The following is a 20,480-nucleotide window of genomic DNA, read 5'->3' on the forward strand; positions in this document are numbered from 1 at the left end:
ATTTAGTCCTGAGGTCTAAGTGGGTAGCAGGACTACATACCCCAGAACACCTTGGGGTTGAACTCACTCAATAATGAGGCGCACCTGGTCCCAGTTGCGAGGGACACCCGCCTGTGATCAAGCAGGCAGGTATATAAGCAGGTCTAACATGTTTGCTAGGTGGTCTGTGTGAAGGTATAGATGTATTTGCTGGCATACTGCCTTGCAGGATTACTCAGTATTAGGAATCTGAGGAATCTTAATTGGCACTCTCATAAAATAAAGCAAATGCCCTGATTTATTTATTTATTTATTATTATTATTTCAATGAAATTAAACGTAATTTTTAATGTAACACATTGGCGCTGGGGGCAGAAGTGCTAAGTCAATAAATATGGTTCAGCTGCAAACACATACGTTTCTTCGCAGAAGCCTGCCTGCTAGTGCTACTCTGTGACGTTTGTATTGATAAGCTCCTGCGACGGGTAATGAACGTAGTCTAATCTTCAACTGTTCCCCTACTTAAGAAAAAAAATAAAAAAGTGTCGGGCGCATCTTCAAAGCACTACAGCTCCCAGCATCCTGCCTGGTCTCTCGAATCCCTGCTCATGTATATGTATGAATCGCTTCTGCAGTGAGCTGGATATTAATGTGTTTTAAGGAGGTGGCTCTGTAGTTGGCTGAGGGAGACAGCGCTCACATGCATTTAGCGATTTAACCAGCATCCCAATGCAGAGACTGCATGATCATCCTAATGGCAACCAGCGAGGAGGAATGCGCTATTAACAACACAGACAGCGATCGTCCGCGAATGTGTTTTATTAAGATTTTTCCCTAGCAAGGGAAATAAGATATTCATTTTGAATTTTTTGCTCAAGAACAGAACCTGCTATGATGTCTCTGAAAAGAGGGGTTTCTTTTCTGTGCATCTTTGGAGCGATGTACCTCGTCCATTCCAACAAACCTACCCGACAAATAGGTAAACACAATTCTGCATAACAACATGATTATGGGAGTGGAGGGGACTTTGAACGGACCGTTATTCACAGCGAATAACCTATGTAAACGTTCAGATTTACAGTATTTTGATTTATTGTTTATTTAAAAAAATCAATTTTGGAACCAATTAAATGTTTTTATTATTAATTTCAATATGTATTTTTGTGGGGGCAGTTATTCTACGTACTATTTTATAGTGGTGTATGAAAAATATATTTTATGTGTTTATTACTGTTTTTGCAAAGGAGACGCCTTATTGAATGGAAAAGCGAGTCGGAATGATAGCAGGTTCATTGGAAGGGAAAATACCCTCCCTCTCCGTTTAATTTACCGCATGGACAACGACATCCAAACCGAGCATCATATACTGAATACCAGGATAAAAACAAGTTCAGCCTTACAGGTATGTATACCTATTATCATCACCTCTCAGATGCTTGCACACAAATTCTGTACAACACCGCGCCTTTGCTGCCTGTTCCCTTGGAGACGTTTTTACCATCAAAATGCTGGTCATGTCTAAAGCACTGCATACATGTATTCAAGGCACAGTGATACGGTGGTAACATAAATCGAGTTGTAATTTAAAATTTTAAAAAAACTACTTTTTCAAAACTGCTATAGAATGACGTGGTTCATTTGCATTGCATATTTTAGAAGAGTACGAGCCCTTATGTTATAGGTCTGCACAGAAAAAAAATAAAAACCTTTATTTATTTATTTTATTTCGGTGTATAGCTCCCCCGGTGTGAAGAACTGGAAACAGACCAGCACTTATCATAAAGCAAAATAGACAGAGTTGTTTAGTTTTACAATACATTTACAAAAATGCAGAGCAGACTTTGAGAAATGTTAGTTGGTTTTATTTTACAAAACAGTAGTAACGTAATTGCTTTAATTTAAGAGTAAAATTTAATGGTATTTGTGTAACCCTAAAAATATACGCAAATACAATTAATTAACGGATTATTAAAAAACAACAACAACAACAAAAAAAAAACATTGATGCAAATTTATTGGTAAAACATGTCAGAAATGTAATACACTGTCAGTGACAAACGTAGTAGGCCTAATGGCGAAGCATGTAAAACTGCCACATTCCCATGCAGAGTTACTGTGGTAAACTTTTAAAAGTTGACTTTGTAAACAAAATATTCCACAACTAAATCATTGCTCCTGATTTGTTGGATCATGTTGGAATCCAAACCCTTGCGAAGCCACTGGCATACCATCAATGCTGTTGTGTAAGTCTGTTTACAATTCAATTGCAGGTAGCGGCTAAAGCACAAAAGCTGACTAGCATTCATCCCACCGTTTTCATTCACAGCTTTTGTTTCACAGCCATAAAACCTGCCTACATAAGGTTCTGAACTGTGAGAGGTGAGAAGCAAAGACACGGAAATCAGCATATATTACAGAGATTAAAATGAACTGTTTCACAAGGTTTATATACTTTCCATTTAATTTACACCAGTGCTTGTTTTATGATACCTAATAATTCATTTACAGACCAGTATGAATTTCTTTTGACATACAGGGAGCCCTCTTCACAAAGTTCGAACAGCATGGTGATGCAAAAAAATCTTTTTTTTTTTTTTTTTTTTTAAATATCATTAAAATATTTTCTTTTGCGGTTGGTTTCAGTCTTAACAGTTCCATGAAGATCAATCAATTTTATTAATTCAAAAACCAAATTTAGGATCAGCTGAAATCATTTTTGTGACGTAAAATAGCACTATACTTAGTCTTTAAGGGGTTTATGGTTTGATAATCAGAGGATATGTTTAAAGATTTTCAGAATTTAGCTTTTGGCTTCTGTAACAATCAACCAAAAATGATAATTCAACCTATGCAGCCTATTTGAATGTGTATGAGACATATCATAATATACATATCTACAGACAAGACAGGCTTTTATTTCATACAATATACTGTACAAACCTACATATAATACAATGCCTCGATAATTTTTCAGTGTCTAAAATTGCGTGCGAGTAAATGAGCCTGTTCTAACTCTCTTGTGCCTGCTGTGTTCAGCACACACTCTGAGACTTCCTGCTCATTCACAAATATGAGACTTCAAAACTGTTCAATCAAACTCAAAACAAAAATCGTTTTGCTCCACAAGCCTCGGTAAGTAAAAAAAAAAAAAAAAAAGTGATACTAAAGTGAGATGAATGCTTTTAAAATGCTGCAAGTAGACATTTGATTATCCAAAGGTATTTAAGTCAAAAGTGAAATATGTTTTGTAACCTGACTTCTAAACCATCTTAGACACATTAATCTCCCTTTTCTGTTTCTTTTTTTACAGTCTACACATGTTGCACAAGCAAGCTTTCAAGTCGACGCATTTGGGTCGACATTTATTCTAGATGTGGAACTAAACCAGTAAGTATGTGGGGTTACAATCATGTACACATTGCAAATGAAAGTGTTAATTTATCATCTTCAAGCAGAAGGTAATGTTTAACAAAAAAAGCAAAAAAGAAATAAATATGCTGGCCACATGAAAAAAACAAAACAGTACATGTCATAAATACTTTCAAGGGTCTCATGGAAATCTTACATTTGAAAATGGGTTCAGATGAAACATACTGGTATATTGAATAAATACCACATACAGAATCTTAGCTGTACAAGTTTCAGCTTTTAGGTAAAGCTTTTCTTTACATCTTGCTTGTTGAAGACGTTAAGTCATAGTCGAAAGTTTGTCATTACATTTATTAGGTTTCTTTTAGTATTTCAATATATCATACTTAAATGTTGCTGTTTAAAAAAAAAAAAAAAAAAAAAAAAAAAAAAAAAAAAAGCTTAAATCCAAATAGTTTAATTCATCGTCTGTGTGGAGATTCATTAGTTATAGTCGTCATAGTTTTTTGTACATCAATTGTAACATAAAAGAAGATTTGAAAAGACAAGAGATTGCTTTCTCATCTCAATTTCTATGCCTTATTCTCAGGATAACTGTTTCATTTGCACTTCCTGGGTCATTTCACCTTAGCAGTGTCTTCAGGGTCAAAACATGTTTCTGGCAGGAGCAAATAAGTGCAACACTAAAAGTGTGACTTGCAAGCAAAGATGTATTTCCCCTAGTGCAATACCAGATATGATGCTTTAAACTAAAAATACACGTTTACTGTAATAGGAGTTTCTTTCAAAACTTGACATTTGGAAATGCCCAACTGGTGCAATCTATTTTGTTGGCTACAATCACTTCAACTATAACTGCTGGGAAAGGATTTCTTTTAACTCCCAAACCAACACCCTGGAAGCATGCCTGATTCCATTACTTTCCTCTTTCAGTATTGATATTTACAGGATTAACACATTGATTTATTATTCTACCGTAATGTAAGGTTTAAAGTGGAGACTAAGCCTGAGCTAGTTTGCGGCTTTGTCAGACTGAAATATCGATTTTTTTTTTGTTGGGTGATGGAAAATTATGCATTTGTATTGCAGACTAATTTGCTGAATCTGTAAAAACACAGATATTCCAGTATGTGATAAAAAACAAGGTTTAAAATAGTTGCTGAGTTGTTACATTTGAAAGATCTTGGTTAAGGAGGGAAACACACAGTACATATTTACAGGAATTTTGCTGTTCTTGTTTCTGAATATTCTACCAGACTTTATAAAACCTGTTTTTTATTTTGCCTGAGAGGACATGGTTGGTGGCCAAAAGCCAGAGCTTACTTCAGACCATGCCAGCTTTTCATGTGATGTTTGGTTAATACTTGTTTGTATTGATATTGAGGTTATAATAATAATGTTTTATAGTGTGCTAACTATATCTGTTCCCCATTTACTCTATTTCTTAGATCCCCCTGTGTTTTCTGTTTTGGTATGTTTTACCTTGCTCTCAGACCTAATGTCACCAATCTGTGTGACAGTCTGGTTTGCTGTTGTTAGACACATTGACATAATGTGTATTCAAATTCAGTACTGTAAGAACTCAAGGTTCGTTTTATTTCTCAAAAATAATAATTCCAGTCCTCTTGATGTGATTTTCAATAAAAACAGTTTAATTCTGAGACAAAAAGGTAATCCAATGATACACAGTACAGAATGTAACCACATACGATCTGCACAGACACATCTTAAAAACAAAACAATACAATACTGTAGGTTTAACCCTACAGGACTCTATCGATCGAAAAACCTTTAGTGCCAGTTTGGATAAAGAGAGTGTCTTAATACAGAAATACAGTGGTTTAAATACATTACAAAACCAGCCCCTCTTCTTGGAGTCGCCCAGCCGAAGTCTTTGAAGATCAAGCTGGCCCAGGCTTGAGACTTGTACCTGTGATCATAATCAGTATTTTAATTAGCCAAAAGGGTCCTTTGAACTACAAAGGGGTCAGATCTCGTCCTGCTATCCCAGTTATATGAAACTTTAAATCTTACAGTACATATCTGCCGCTATGATTTTCTCAGTCAAGTTCTGTTACGGATATTTTGCAGTAAAGACTGTTACCGCCAGTGCCGATTCTGTTAATAACACACTGTCAGCATCTTTTGGTCACCCTGCCCCCACACACTCTGTTTTGGAATTCTTTACTTGTCTGTAACCCAGATAAAATAACATCGTTCAAAGTCTGCTGTACTGTATTTGGTGAGTACCTGGGACTGGCAGCCTTCCCTTTGTAATTAAGTGCAAAAAGCTACATTTGGCAGGTCAGTTATTGGCTCCAGTCAGGATTTAGGTTTTTTTAAGACAGTTGTACATTTTCAGTGACTAGCATGGGAAAACATTGGAATGCATAATTCATTGCCTTGCCAACTGGATTGTAAATGTAATTAACTGAAAGCAATAAGTGACCTTAATGTTTCCGGTTGTATGCCATTCTAAGTACGTAGAAGAGAAATTTAAAATCTGTAACATTAAGATGAGTATGCATATGAACCCAATATTTTCAGTAAAGAAGGAATTATGGATCAGTTTATTGTCAATTTCTTTTTTTTAAATTAATGTAATTATAACCATGTTAATTCAGTCATAAACATCTTGTTTTCAAGGTGTTTTATCTCTAGTTATTTTTATACAATATCCCTACATCCCTACACTCTGATTGGCTGAGCTAGCAGGATATAATCCCTAGTATATGCCCTTAGAATGTTTGTAACCGCATCACAAAAACAAGTCAAACAATATCACTGCACTAGTTTTATTTGTAATAAAATGTTGTTTAAAGTAAATGTCAACCTTAATACCCCATTACCCAAAGGGTCCATACTGCCTGGTAATGCCCTCTGTGTCAGGTCTTATTGCTTACATAATTGAGCAACCTTATAATCACACAGGCTCATAAAAGTAGAATTATATCCACTGCTTGTATGTCAAATATTGACCAACATTTGGCATAGGCTGTTTATTGGCTAGGGTGCTTGGTTATAATTCCATTGTTACAATCATTGTAGTTCTGAACAATTTGTAAGAATAGTGTCCTTTTGAAATATGTTTCTAATGGTTGAACTTGTTGAATTCTACATCTGTAATGATTTATTTTAAATGTGAAGGTTTCCACGTTGCATAGTGACTAAGTTTCCCTGGGCGATGGGGATATAGTACAGCAGGTTGTACACAATTAACATTCTTTCATATATCTGGAAAAGTGCTTATTAAATTGTAATGAAACTCAATATTAACATTAATTAGCATTAGTTATTGAGAGTATCACATTGTGGGGATATATGAAGTCTCTCTGTCTCTTTACCATGACACTGACACCTCATCTATCTGTCTGTCTATCTATCTATCTATCTATCTATCTATCTATATCTATCTATCTATGTATCTGTATTTATCTATCTATCTATCTATTTATCTATATCTATCTCTCTACAATTACTAGCCCCTCGCATAATCACACACATTTAAAAGGTTCAATTTATTTTAAATGTATAAATCATTGCACTGAAATAACATTGTGTTCTCTATACACATTATATTATGTAAAAAAAATATATAAATCTGTACAGTAGACTTACACAGTATGCAGTACAGTAGTAAAATCTAATGAATAACTAGCACCCTCTCTTTTTACTTTAGTCTACAGGCTGCTGTAATACCAGTAACACAAAATAAATCCTGCCTCGGCATTCTCTGTACACTTTACAACGCGGAAGAAAAATAACATTTTTTACAGTAGCCTGCTTGGTACACAATTAACACAAAATAGAACATGGTGCCGCATTAACATGTTGTAATTCTATAAAGCACCTTACATATAATACATACTTTTCGCAGAAATAAATCATTTTTAAATTTACATCAAACATTTTACAGTATGAACGTGGCTGCAAGTCAAACCCGTAGCATATCTGCTCATTTTGTTTTCTGTTGGTATGAGTCAGACTTTCTTTTCTTTGCAAAAAGCAATTAAAGACTTAAAATTCAGAATTGTAATTTGTTGTAGTCCACCTCTTGCAATTTCAAACCAGTACAGTCCTTCAGTATTTCTTTAAGCTTCTCACCCTTTTCCAATCGATCGATGGCAGTTAGTTTAAAGTATTCAATGAGTTTATATGCCCTCGTTTAGTCATGTTCTTGAATATTGAATAACTGCTCGTGGTATGTTTTTTATTTGCCTTAGGAGGATGTCCTTGCAGAAACCACGAGCCCCGACAGGGCGAATAAAAACTGAATACGACGAACGCTCATTCAATATTCTCTCTCTCTCTGACAGCTACACAGAGTATTTCGGTGTGCTTTTTAATATATTTGTCTTCTTTCAACATCTCACTTTTTATATTATTATTTTTTTAATCTTGTTGATAGCCGAATCAGGAATTTTTTTTTTCTAGGTGTTTTTAAATTACAATTTTTTTTTTATTGCTTATCAGTCTTTTATTAAGTCTATATGAATTATCTGCTGGTTCCTGAAAATAAAAATAAAAAATCTACTTCATTTTTAATTTTTAATTATTAGTTTTATTTTATTTTATTTTTTTATCTTTGTCCTTAATTGTGACTTCCATTTTAAGGTCTTGATTTAGATTCAGGGACAACTTAAATTTAAATAATAAAGTAATCAAAAAATTTGCCACGGTAAGACATCGCAGAGCAAACTTGTATCGCTTCCAACAAGAAACAGATCCACAGGACATAGCTTCTACCACTGAGGTTGGCCCCCTGGACCCCACACCCTCACCTGCATCTGAGGTGTGAACACCCACAATTTTGGCCACCAGCCGCCACTGGTCCCACCCCCATGTGTAACTTCTCTGTTGTCCTTAGTACACCTCTAAATAAGCTGATGCTGTGCTGTTTTTAATTAATGCTGCTGTGTTATGCAGTGGCTTTTAAAGCTGCAAGGGAAACATCAGAGATGGAACAGCCCAAAGAAAATACATTAACAACAATATATGTATACATATTTTTAAATGCTTCTAATGGTCTAGATGTCTATAGTGGTCTGGTAATAAATGTGGTGCCTTTATACATAATTTAAGATGGCTAGGAAGTATCACATTTATGGATTGACTAATGAGGTTCTGTGATCTTAATGTCCTCCTCTGTGCACTGGAGGGTTGGGTTTTAATGTGACCTGGGCTACTGATTCATTTAAGCTGCTGGTCCAGGCCTACTTGCTTATTGTCTTCCTGAATTCCACAGTTTGGTGGCACTCGGTTGAAAACAATCTGTGCCTTAAAGAGTAAGTAGTGGGATTTCTGAAAAATATAGTGTTTCACGTCCTCACATGTTGCTACATCTGCTTATAATGAACTTACCTGTAGTTTTTTTTTTTATTATTATTAACATCCTGACAACTTTTTACACTATAACTGTTCAAAGCTCATTTCAAAATGGCAGCTTTAGAGCACTGATAGTGTAAGGATTATTGCCTACATTGTCAAACAGGTAACACAGCGATAACAATCCATGATGTGGTATGGAACAGAAAAGCCAGAGCACTACTTATGTGTTTTTTTTTTTTTTTTTTTTGTTTTGTTTTGTTTTTTATAATCGCTCTTCCTGCAGTGATTTAGAGGACAGATCTCAAACCCCAGTGCACTAGAGTGGCCATTTTGAAAAGAGCTTTGAAACCGACTTTAAAGTTATAAAGTTAACAATGGAAATAAAAATTACAGGTACGTTATTTAAACAGTTTTAGTAAAACATGGGGATGTATAATGCTATATTTTTTGGAACCCCGCTACTTCCTCTTTAAATACCTTAGCTTTGGGTAATAGGAGGTGGGTTAGTGGTTGCAATAATGCCTTTTTATAAAAACACGTTTAACATGCGCTGAAAGGGCCTCTTCTCCTGAAGTGCTTGGTTGTGATGCATTCCCAAGGGATCTCTCTGCTGTAGCTTTGACATGTGAAACTGAGGGCCATCTGCATCTTCACGCATTAGATCGAATAGTCCAGCAGTGTTAACCTTGTTGCACTAACCTAATTCCTCTAAAAAAAAAAAAAAAAAAAAAAATTCCAATTCCACATCTCGCTTAGCAAGAGTCTACAGGAGAAGAACATGCATTCTCAAAGGGCTATGCTGTGTAATTGTCTTGGAGAGATAACCTTGCTGCTTGTGGTACATGGCTTTTCTTGCCAGATGGGATTCTCTGAACGAGTCCAGATGGACATCCCTGGCTAGAGATATCCTCCACATGAGAAGATAGAATGGGATAGAACTAAAAAATGCCTCCATCAGCAATTTTATGCATGACTTTGACACCTGTCAAAACTGATTTTGTTTTTTTGCTTGCTTGAAGAGGTTTGCTTGTTTGGTTCACAGTCTCTCCCAGTAGTAAATCGGGACTCCATAAACCTGGTTTCCATCTGCAGTTGAATTCTGGGGCTGGACTTGCCCTGCTTGCTTGCATGCATTCAAGTTTGAATTACACCTTGATCCTTTAAATAAAGGCATCAGAAGATAGTAAGGGAATATAATTTTTTTTATTGTTGCGCATTTTATCAAAAGTGTTCGATCCAGCAATTGAACAAAGAAAACTCTGTGGATCACAGATTTGTAATTGCCATTTCTCCTACAAATGTTGCATTCAGTTAGCTAGGCTTTGTCAACAGACCCTTTAGAAAAGAGCATGGCTTTTCAAGCCACGTTAGAACAGTTTCCATGGCAAGCAATAATCCTTGGATGAGAGCATGAGAGCGTAAACAGGTCCCAACACTGCCAAATGAACTCCAGTTTAACATGCAGTTCCCAACTAGGTCATAAACTCTGTCTTAGATAAATTCCTGCTGAACTGAACATTTAAAATATAAAGGCATTCCTAAATTAAAGGATGGATCTAAGTGGAAAAATCATTTCTGACTTAATTTGCCTATTAAGTGGTACCTCCTCCCTATTCTTTTTTTTTTTTTTTAGGAAAACTGCTTAAAATAAATATCTTTCATGAACATAAATACTTTTACAACCCAACATTTGTCTTATATTTTCCCTAAATCTACATTGGAAGGGAAGTTAAAAATGGTTAGATAAATAATAGGTTTGCTAGTCATAAAAAAAGTCATTGACATACCAATGTAAACAGAACTTAAAGTTTTAAATCTTAAATAGCACAGTAAACTATTGCAGTGCTGGTCTGTATTAAATGAGAACTGTAGGAAAAGTGTAAAATGCAGAAGTGCCTTGCTAACTCCTCACCTAACCAGTGTGGCGTGGGGGAGGGTCGGAAATAAAGGGTGCATATGGTACAACTTAATACATTCTATTCAGGTTTCAGCGGCCCTCTAGGTCCTTTCTGTTTGCAGGATATGCGTTTAGCTGCTGTTTGCTATAGAAGTAGCCTTTGAAGGAGCTTATGTGTGATATGCAATCTTTGCTTCTGAAGTGATAGCAGAACAAAGGTGTCCTTTAATACCAGTCACTGATGAAGAGCTTGAGCTGAAAACAGCTACCATATTTTATTCAGTGCATCTGTTTACCTTGCTTTTCTCACGTGATTCTGTGAAAACCAAGTGGTTATTGTTCAACACTCCCAATGGAGCTTTGCGAGCAGAATGTCAAATAGCATTTAAAAGGGATAAACGCAGGGGGCGGTTCCTGCCTCAAAAGACATGAAAAAACGCTTTTTTAAAAAGAAAAAAAAAGTTCTAGTGGACTCTGTTGGAGAGCTCACATAGAAAATGAAGAGGCTGATTGTCTGTTTAATTATTGTAATGATTTGATCTCAGATCTTTCTGCATCACATAGCGCACGAAAGCCACTCTTGAGCAGACGGTAATCATCATAATATGGGTCGTCATATGCATCATTGCGATTCTCTTTGACCTAGTAACAGCGAGAGAAACCTGGACTGAAAACCAGGACTTTAAGGGTACATCTGCACTTCACAGGTTGTATGAGGATATCAAGAATGTATGCCATAATAACCCCAGTGCTCATGTGTTAAAACATTTTTTATTGCATGTCTACATCAGGAACTGCTTAAGAGACATTTTGTTTACCGGACTGACAAGAAGAGTGCTTTCCCCACATAGCAACTATAGAAAACAATCCTAAGCTTTTCAGAAGTATGGAATACCACACCATAACATACCAAACACACTTGTATACTGATTTTAAAGACTGGTATTCACCATTAAGTCTGTAATCTGGCTTTAAAAATATCAAAGGAAGGTGTTTACTCACATAAGGCAGCTATGTAATGATTTAAAAGCAACAGGATACTTTATCTGTGCTATCGTAACTTCTTTTCTAATCGAAATATTTGCAACATATATTGTTAAAAAAATGATAGATGAAGCAGAATTTATTTAACTGAAGCATTATACCAGTAGTGACTGTGTAACTAGCAGCTAAAGAGATTAATTGAGGAAATAATCCTAAAAGAAGGTAGAATTGCAGATATGGCGATTGCTGCTGCATAAGTCAACCAGACTAGATTGATGTACTGTAGCTATCAGCTAAGCAACACAAAATTGTATCACAGAACCTCTGTACTTCACAATACTAAGGATTCATTTCATGTGGCTGGCTTCTGATTCACCACTTAAAGAACGTGTGCTGGATATACAAACATATGTGATGTCTTTCCCTGAGTGAGCTGTCAGCAAATTCAAAACATCCAGAGATCTGGAATTAAATTTGGTTTCATATTTAGCTTGTGTTAAAGCCATTTTATAATGCGGGTAGGTTTTAGATGCTATCAAATGACTCGACTTGACTCGAGTCCCTGTAAGCAAAGACTCGACTCGATTCCCTGCTCAAAAGACGTGACTCGAGTCAAGCAAAAAAAAGTCTCCATCTGACTCGAGTCATTGTCTTTATGATATTATCAATAACAAACTTTTCAATACATGCAGCCCCTCTCTAACACACACAGTCATTTTGTCATTTTGCACATAAACAGGTTCCTGCCATGGTTGTTAAGACCATTGCTAAGGAAAAAGAAAATACCTTTGTAGTCTATAGCACCATTCTGTGATCATAACGTCACAAGCAGCAGGGAGCCCCGGAATCAAAATGTGTAGGCGGGAAGCCAAGACAGACTTCTGACCACTGACCACAGAAAATCCCAAGGAAAATCCAGCCGGAGACCCAAGTAGACCATACTGTGCACCTGTATTAATTGGCTTTTTGCATCGTTGAGGGTGAGACCCAGCCTTGACAGACGCACGGTCACAATCGCTGTGTGGGCCACTGCTCCTTCTTGGGACTGGGAACAAGTCAACCAGTCGCCCAGGGAGTTCATGTCCTTTTTTGGCACCAAGAAGTATCTCGAGTAGAACCTCTCTGAGTGGTGTGTTCTAGGAGGTGGATGGCTTGTTTTCGAAGTAGTGTTTCTACTTCTTGTTTGAGAACCAAGACCTGGAGAGGGTCGTTCATGGGTGTGCGGGAGGAGGTCCCGAGTGGAATTGCAGTGCGTAGCCGGTGTTTATGGTGGCAAGCAGTCAGGAGTCTGAGCTGCAGTTGCACCAGTATTGCAGTTGGTGTTGTGAAAATGGGTGGGTCTGAGGCCGCAAGTCTTCAGGGCCCTTGCTGGGGCTGAAGCTGCCTTGGAGGCTGCCTGGGGCAGTTCTGTTGGAACTGTCTCCCTGAGCACTGGTGCGCTGGGGCCCCACGTCCGGCTTTTCCACCTCCTTGCTGACGGCCCCGTGTGTTAGCTGCCGTGATGGCCTGAAGGCGGTGCCGGACGCCATTGCCTCCCTCTTCCCCTGTGCTGAGGCATGGGAGGGGAGCATTGCAGCCATCTGTCAAGACGCCTCCCGCTCATTGTGAGAGTGTTGCAGTATCTCCTCTACCACTGGTCCAAAAGTATGGCCTGGGGAGATAGGCGCATCCAGTAAGGCGGACTTGTCCGTGTCTGGGACCCTTGCCTGAGACAGCCACAGCTTTCTGCGCGCCACCGCTAAGCCTGCCAGGCTTCTGCCCAGGGCTTGCCCTTGGAAACCCAAAATCTGTAATAAAGTGCCCAAGACCGCGCGTAGCTCTGAAGCTAGCGGCTCAGGAAGGGTAACAGAGCGCAGCATGCCATCCAGGTAGGCCGTCAAGAGGCCTCCTGTGTTGGCAAGGCGCGTCACCTGCGCTTCAGCCACGTAAGCCTTTTTCAGGTGAGCTTCCGTGATCCTGCATTGGCCGTTAGGGCATACAGGATACTTGGACAGGCTTCCTACTTTGGGGGCTTGCACTAGGGCTGCTGTGGTGGAGTCCAGGGTGAGGCTGGGTGTTGCCAGGGTGATTTGACCTCCTCTAGAAAGTCTGGGAACACCGGAAAAGGCTGGGGGGTTCGAAGTCTGCGCTGGTCTGAATACAGACCTACGCTGTTCAGTGACTGCCTTCCAGGGAACCTAGAGGAAGTTTGCGGCTCTCTCCATAAGTGCCCGACTGAGCTCGAAGGTGCTGGAACCTCAGAGCTGGGGACCGTTTCTTGGATCAGGTCTGGATCTTGAGTATCTTCCCCGTAGGAAAGACTCCTCATCCCAGGAAGCCACTAAAGAAAGCGCGTCCTGTTCCTCCTCACTCATGACCATGCTCCAGGGCAGGCGCTGATTGGTGGAGCTGGGGCAGGCGCAGGGGAGAGAGCCTGCTGCCTGGCCAAGAGCTTGAGTATTTGGGCCATCTGGCCCTTTAACTCAGAAATGTCCCTTGTCTGGTCCGCATTTCTCGTTCACTTCCTACCCCTCGAGGGAGATCTAGAGTGGTTGCGAGTCAAACGGGCTGGAGCCTTTGCACAAGATATACTCTGCGCTGAGCTCAAAGGCAGGCGGAGGGGTGAGAGCTGGGACCCCGAGGCCAAAGACGATTCTCCCAGTCTGGCCGTAGAGGTCTTGTCTGTGGACTGCGCCATTCTACTCTGCAGGGTCTTTTCCTTGGACCCGGCGCAAATAGTGCAGAACGTCCTATCTGCCAAAGCAGCAGAGGCGTTCTGTATGCCCAGGCACTTGACACACAATGTGTGTTTGTCCTATGGGGGCAGATTCCACTTGCAGGATGTGCACGGGTGAAAGCCCCACATTGAGGCCGACAAACGCCGAATCGTCGAAGCTCTGGAGCGTCGACAGAGCCGAAGCACCGAGGCAACGAAAACCTCGAGGGAATCGAGTGTGTTGATGCAATAAGTGATTTGGGACCGAGGGCGGGGTACTGGGGGTCGAAGGTACTGAAAGCACCGAGGACACCGCTTCAGGGAGCTGTGAAGTGCTGAGGCGTATAGTCCTTGAGGCACCGAGGGTATCGAAGCACCCAGGTACCGAGGCTTTGGAGTGCTGGGACCTGAGGGTACCGCGGGCGTCGAGGCCTAGACACTGGGGCCGAAGCACAGAGAGCTAAAGCACCAAGGCACTGAGCTGTGTGTCTTTGTCTGGGCTGCTTGCAGTCACACCACCAGGAACAGCGCGAAGCTTGCAACGGTGTGGAGCGTAGATTCAGACAGTTGCAGTGCAGTCACACGACCAGTCCAAGCGTATTATTTAATTTTGGGGGAGTGGGGGTCACCAAGAAGAGGTGTATTTGACCATGCTATATTCCTGTAGCAGCTATGCAAACTCCCCCCTTACTCCCAAGATAGAATTGCCTTGTTGTCTCAAACTGACGGTTTGTCTGCGCGAGCCTTCTATGTTTCTGTACACAACACGTCATTACTTGGACAGAGTCGAAGAAGAGGCTGTCAGACTGTCACTGTCTCGTTCACGCAGAAATTACCACAGAAATAAGAGAAATGGACATCAATGAGAATTTAAAGTAAAAAAATATAATGTTCTTTATGATGCCAGTGTCAGTGGTTATAAAGACAATTAAAAGAAATAGCAGAACAATTGTAAATTCATGGTATGTGTATCTCTCTTTATTTCACCTTAATTTTAGTCAAAATGAAGGGGAGCGCCACACACTGGTTTCGTATTTCTGTAAAATTACGCTTCTTTGTTTTAATAATGTTGACCAATAATAATAATCACATTCACACACCGAGAAGATTTTATTAACTGAAAAATCAATAAGTATATTAAACAAATTTTTTCAGTATTTACAAAGAAATGTGTAGATGTATTATTTTTGAATAATTTACATGTTAAACCAGATCACATGTAAACATTCACTGTTAAATGTCATTTTTTTAGTGTGTGGTGTACCCAGACTATTTTTTTGTTTTATTTATTTATTTTATTTCGTCTCCACAGAAGGAGCAAAAGCAGACTGTATTTTCTTTTCATGACTAGCTACAGTTGTGTTTTTTTTTTTTATGTACTCGTGCTGTATTCGTGTCGTTTGCTTCGCTCCTGGTGTGCCCTTAAGTCTAGGTCGGTGGCTTAGCTGTCAGCCATGTGCAAAAATCTTGATCTGACACCAGCAATAAGATTTTTGTTTGATTTTCAAGAGTATCACTGTAGCAGTGCAGAGAAGGTGTATAATACATTTATTCCTGCTGCTCACTTGCTGATCCAAGTGAGAGGGACTTGTTCAGTGTGTACATCCGACTGTGTTGTAAAAAGAAGAGTTTCATAAGCCACCTGGATACTTTGACGTCACCGCAGATTCCTCCAGGCACTTTAGGTCTTGAAGTGTCATTATAACATACTTACTGTACGTAGTTACTCATGAAATCAACTGGATTAATTGGAGACTGTAGTTTATGGCATTTCTTTCTCTTGTTTTTGTCATTCACTTTTTTTTGTCTACAAACTATTAAAAGCACAAATCCCCTTGGTACTGAGGATGTCAACCAAAAACTGTTAAATTTGAACTAACACTGTTGAAAAGTGTCTTCACATCAGACCCTTAAGAGGAGATTCCTGCTCCCTGATGTCTGCTTCCAACTGCCATGCTATAGGCCATCATGTATAATAAGAAGCTGTTTCAGCAATACCAAGACAGGAGGCCAGAAAGGGTTAGATCAGAAAACTGCTGATAAACTGGAAGAGGATACTGTAAAACAAAGCAGTGGTTATTTGTAGAAAGCAAAAGATTGTTGCACACATGAAACCACTATTGTATATTAGATAGCATGAGGACGGCAGGCTCAGCTGCGGTCTGTTTATGCACTGACAGAAAGACAGATTTAGCCATCATTATAGAGTGCTCTTCAGTAGATACATCTCCATTTCTTAATCAAAGCCTGTACCTTCTGTAGTGATAATGAATTCCTCTTAATTAGGTTTGCTTTTTTCGTTAAGTTTCATATTGAAAAATGATACGAAGAAGTCGTGGAGTGCTGAGCTGATAAGAGTATGGATGTGATATCAATCTGAGTTGGAGTCTACATGCTCCTGAGTTAAAGCTGTAAAGGATCATAAAAAGCAAGATCTATAATGTTCAATTGTCAATTGCAACGATCGCTGGTGTCTGTCTCAACAGATTTTACATTTTAAAATAGGCCAGATGCACATCATTATATTTTGCATCTTGCAGTTAGTGTAAGCAGTGCTGATAGGAATTCACAATTGCAGTTTATTCAGCCAAAATGGCTCTATTAAACATAAATAATGGCACAGGCCAGGCAGAACAGATGTGTGCACCAGAGTTCATCAAAAAGGGTCAAGACATCTTCTACACGCTCTTGTAAACTGATACGCAGCACATTTTAAATACACATTCATTTGCTACGTATCAGTTACTCCATGTAATTGTTTGGATGAGGCATGTAAAACAGTGCAAGATGTTTAAATCTGTGACCAGCTGAAATGCATTAATGTTTTAATTGTGTGAATTAAAACGTGAATGCGGAGTGTGGAGTAGTGGTTAGGGCTCTGTAGTTTAATATACTGTAGTGTAATATACTATAGTGCAATATACTGTAATATACTGTAGTACAGTGTAATATACTGTAGTACAATAGTGTAATATACTGTAGTGTAATATACTGTAGTACTGTAATATACTGTAGTACAATAGTGTAATATACTGTAGTGTAATATACTGTAGTACTGTAATATACTGTAGTACTGTAGTGTAATATACTGTAGTTCTGTAGTGTAATATGTAAGACATAACCCATGACAGGGTGTGCGGTAAGAATTGTCTTACCGCACACCCTGGAGAGGGTTATTTCCCTTTTAAAATGGCTCTTGAAAGTAATTACACAAACTAGCTTTTTTTAAGGAAAAAATTAGAAATGTATTATGTATCCATCCACTGAGGAAAGAAAATAGTCCCTGAATACATATATTTTGTACTTTTTTATTTGCCATAAACATTACATTGAACATTCCCTTTTAATAGTAACATTTTCGAGATAAAATGGCATTTGGGAATTGAAAGCAGACTGATTTCCCTCTGAGGGGAGGATTCACGGAACAGCTGAACACTGCACCAGTACTTGACATCGAGGGAGGAGCTTTCGAGTGTGTGTGTGTGTGTGTGTGTGTGTGGGGGGGGGGGGGGGAAATGAGCCTACTCCAGGTTTTGTGGTCTTCAAGAGAAGCTGACTAATAATTTCTGAGGCTGTTTTCACATCGATGGCTGGTAACCGGCATCATTTCCCTAGATTGTAAACCAGCACTAGATGATATGCGGACTAAACGACTTCCGTGTGAGTTTGTGCAGTCCTTCCCTACCGCAGCGAGCACAATAGAATTCTATGCTGAACCCGACCTTGTTTAAAAGCCCAACGGTTGTGTCAGAAGAGAGCAGGAGAAATTTTAATTTTGTTTTAATTATGTTTCTGAAAGCGGAGGGTAGTGGTGAGATGTATCTGTTGTGTCTAATTTAAACATTGCATACTCACCGGTCAGTTTTATAAGGCGATATATTTAGTTTAATTGTATACAGTACATGCTGAGTGAGACTTGTGTGGTGATTTCTCAGATGGCTTTTGAATAAAGTGCTACTGCTTACCTCTTCAGTTGTATGTTGACATTTTTACCAACAGAAACACTGTTTAGATAATTGTTACTATTAAGGTGTAGTAATATTAATAGATCAGGTAAGTACGTTGATCTCTGATGTCATAACCGTGCAGTAAGACAATTCTTACTGCACTGTCATGTGATCCTGTTAAGCCAATCACAGCACTCCAAGCCATTTTATAAACTAGTACTGTAATGTAATATACTGGTACTGTAGTACTGTGGTGTAATATACTGTAGGCATGTGCAGAAAGTTATCAATGTGTGGCTAAAATCAACACACCTTTAAGATATTGTTGGGTACCAGAATATTTCTTTGGATTTTTACTTGGTACCACTTTGTGACCCGATATTTAACTTTTTTTTACGAAAGTAAAATTGATTTTGATTGTATTTTTGGGTTAAATCAGTCTTTAAAACGGACTTATAAATAAATAAATAAATAAATAAATAAAATGAAGTAACTAGTGAAGTAAAATTTGGAAAATAGGGTCCACTGTTATTATGTGAAATCAGACTCAACCAGACTCAGTGTTTGCTGCTAATGAGTTCACAGTTGCACCTGTTGGCAAGAGTTGTGATTGTATTTATGTTTGATTGGGATTACCAAATGCTTTAATTACAGGAAGGATTTTAAAGGTAATGTCAAAACTGAATTTGCAACATACCTTGACTAAGTATGATATCTTTTTTTTTTTTTTTTGACCATTTCTTCGTTAGTACTTGAAAAGCCAGACAAAATTGTTTCAAGGACACAGGGTTAATCAGGAAGCATTTCAGTCTCCCTTGCAGAAGTGTCAGACCCAATAAGCAAGGACACTATAGCTATTGGGTAGCAGATGTAGCAAAGGCATCTACGTCAAGTTTTAACCTGATTTCAAACTGGTCAATATTCTCTTCTAAGGAGTAGTACAATCAAATCATGGATTATGAAATGAAAACTGCATTTCTGTGCTCAGAGTCGATTTATAGTAAACCGGGCGGTTGTCTGGAATGAGGTGTCTGGTTTAAAAAAAAAAATGCACATACATTTATATTCCTCGATTTATTTTAAATGTATAAACAATTGCACTGAAATAACATAAATGTGTTCTCTGTACACATTATATTATGTAAAAATATAAATCTGTACAGTTGGCCATACAGTATACAGTAAAATCAATTGAATACCTAGCACACTTTTTTTTTTTTTTTTTTTTACTTTAGCCTATATAAGCTACCGGTAACACCAATTAAATCATGCTGCTGCATTGTACAGATTACTGTGCAATGCGAAAATAATAAGATAATAAATAAAATTTAACAAAATTATTTTAGTGCATTTCTTTTTTTTTTTTTTACCGTAACCTACTTTGTACACAATTAACACAAACTAGATCCTCCTCACATACACTGCACACACAGAAATACATGCTTTTTAAATGTACGTAAAACATGTTACAGTGCACGTGTGGCTGCAAGTAAAACACATAGCCTACCTACTACCTTTGTTTTCTGTTGGTATGAGTCAGACTTTGTTTTGAAAAAGCAATTAAACACTTCAAATTCAGAATATTGTAGTCCACATCTTGTGATTCAAACCACTGGAGTCAATCAGTATTTCTGAAAGCTTCTCTTGAGTTTTCATGCCCTCTTTATTCATGTTCTTAATTGTAGTGATTTAGTAGCTTCTTGTATAAGTTCTTCCATTTTATTTTCATCCTGTCTTCGATTCAGTATAACAGGGTGTCTCTTTGGATCATGCAATTCACAGTGACCGAGCGTCACACTTAATTGGATATTATTTTGGAACATACAGTGCCTATAGAAAGTCTACACCCCTTTTCAAAATGTTCACCTTTTGTTGCCTTATAGCCTGGAATTAAAATGCATTAAAATAGTTTTTTTTAAATTTATCTACACATCCTACCCCACAACTTCCAAGTGAAAAAAATATTCTAGAAATTTGTAGAAAATTAATTAAAAATAAAAACTGAAATAGCTTGGTTGGATAAGTGTCCACCCCCCTTTGTATTAGCAATCCTAAATTAGCTCAGGTGTAACCAATCGTCTTCAAAATCACACATCAAGTTAAGTGGCCTCCACCTGTGTTAAATTGTAGTGATTCACATGATTTAAGGATAAATTCAGCAGTTCCTGTAGGTTCCCTCTGCTGGGTAGTGCATTTCAAAGCAAAGACTCAACCATGAGCACCAAAGCACTTTCAAAAGAACTCCGGGACAAAGTTGTTGAAAGGCACAGATCAGGGGATG

At 38.3% G+C, this 20,480-nt stretch overlaps 1 protein-coding gene across 8 annotated transcripts in view; it reads left to right on the plus strand.

Moving 5' to 3' along the window:
• Positions 1 to 377: 377 nt before the first annotated feature.
• The window catches only part of LOC117435478 (disintegrin and metalloproteinase domain-containing protein 22-like), a 113,416-nt gene continuing 93,313 nt past the window's right edge, over positions 378 to 20,480 (plus strand). For 4 of the 8 annotated variants that reach the window (XM_059012577.1, XM_034058667.3, XM_059012579.1 and 1 more), the window contains exons 1-3: positions 386 to 958; positions 1,224 to 1,381; positions 3,290 to 3,366. In XM_059012577.1, the coding sequence (XP_058868560.1) occupies positions 871 to 958; positions 1,224 to 1,381; positions 3,290 to 3,366 (323 nt within the window). In that variant the 5' untranslated portion in view covers positions 386 to 870. Of the gene's footprint in view, positions 959 to 1,223; positions 1,382 to 3,289; positions 3,367 to 20,480 lie in introns of all 8 variants that reach the window. The other 4 variants (XM_059012583.1, XM_059012582.1, XM_059012578.1 and 1 more) reach the window with 4 other exon arrangements.

The sequence above is a fragment of the Acipenser ruthenus genome, chromosome 3 (genome assembly GCF_902713425.1).
Source record: "Acipenser ruthenus chromosome 3, fAciRut3.2 maternal haplotype, whole genome shotgun sequence".
NCBI classification, from domain to species: Eukaryota; Metazoa; Chordata; class Actinopteri; order Acipenseriformes; family Acipenseridae; genus Acipenser; species Acipenser ruthenus.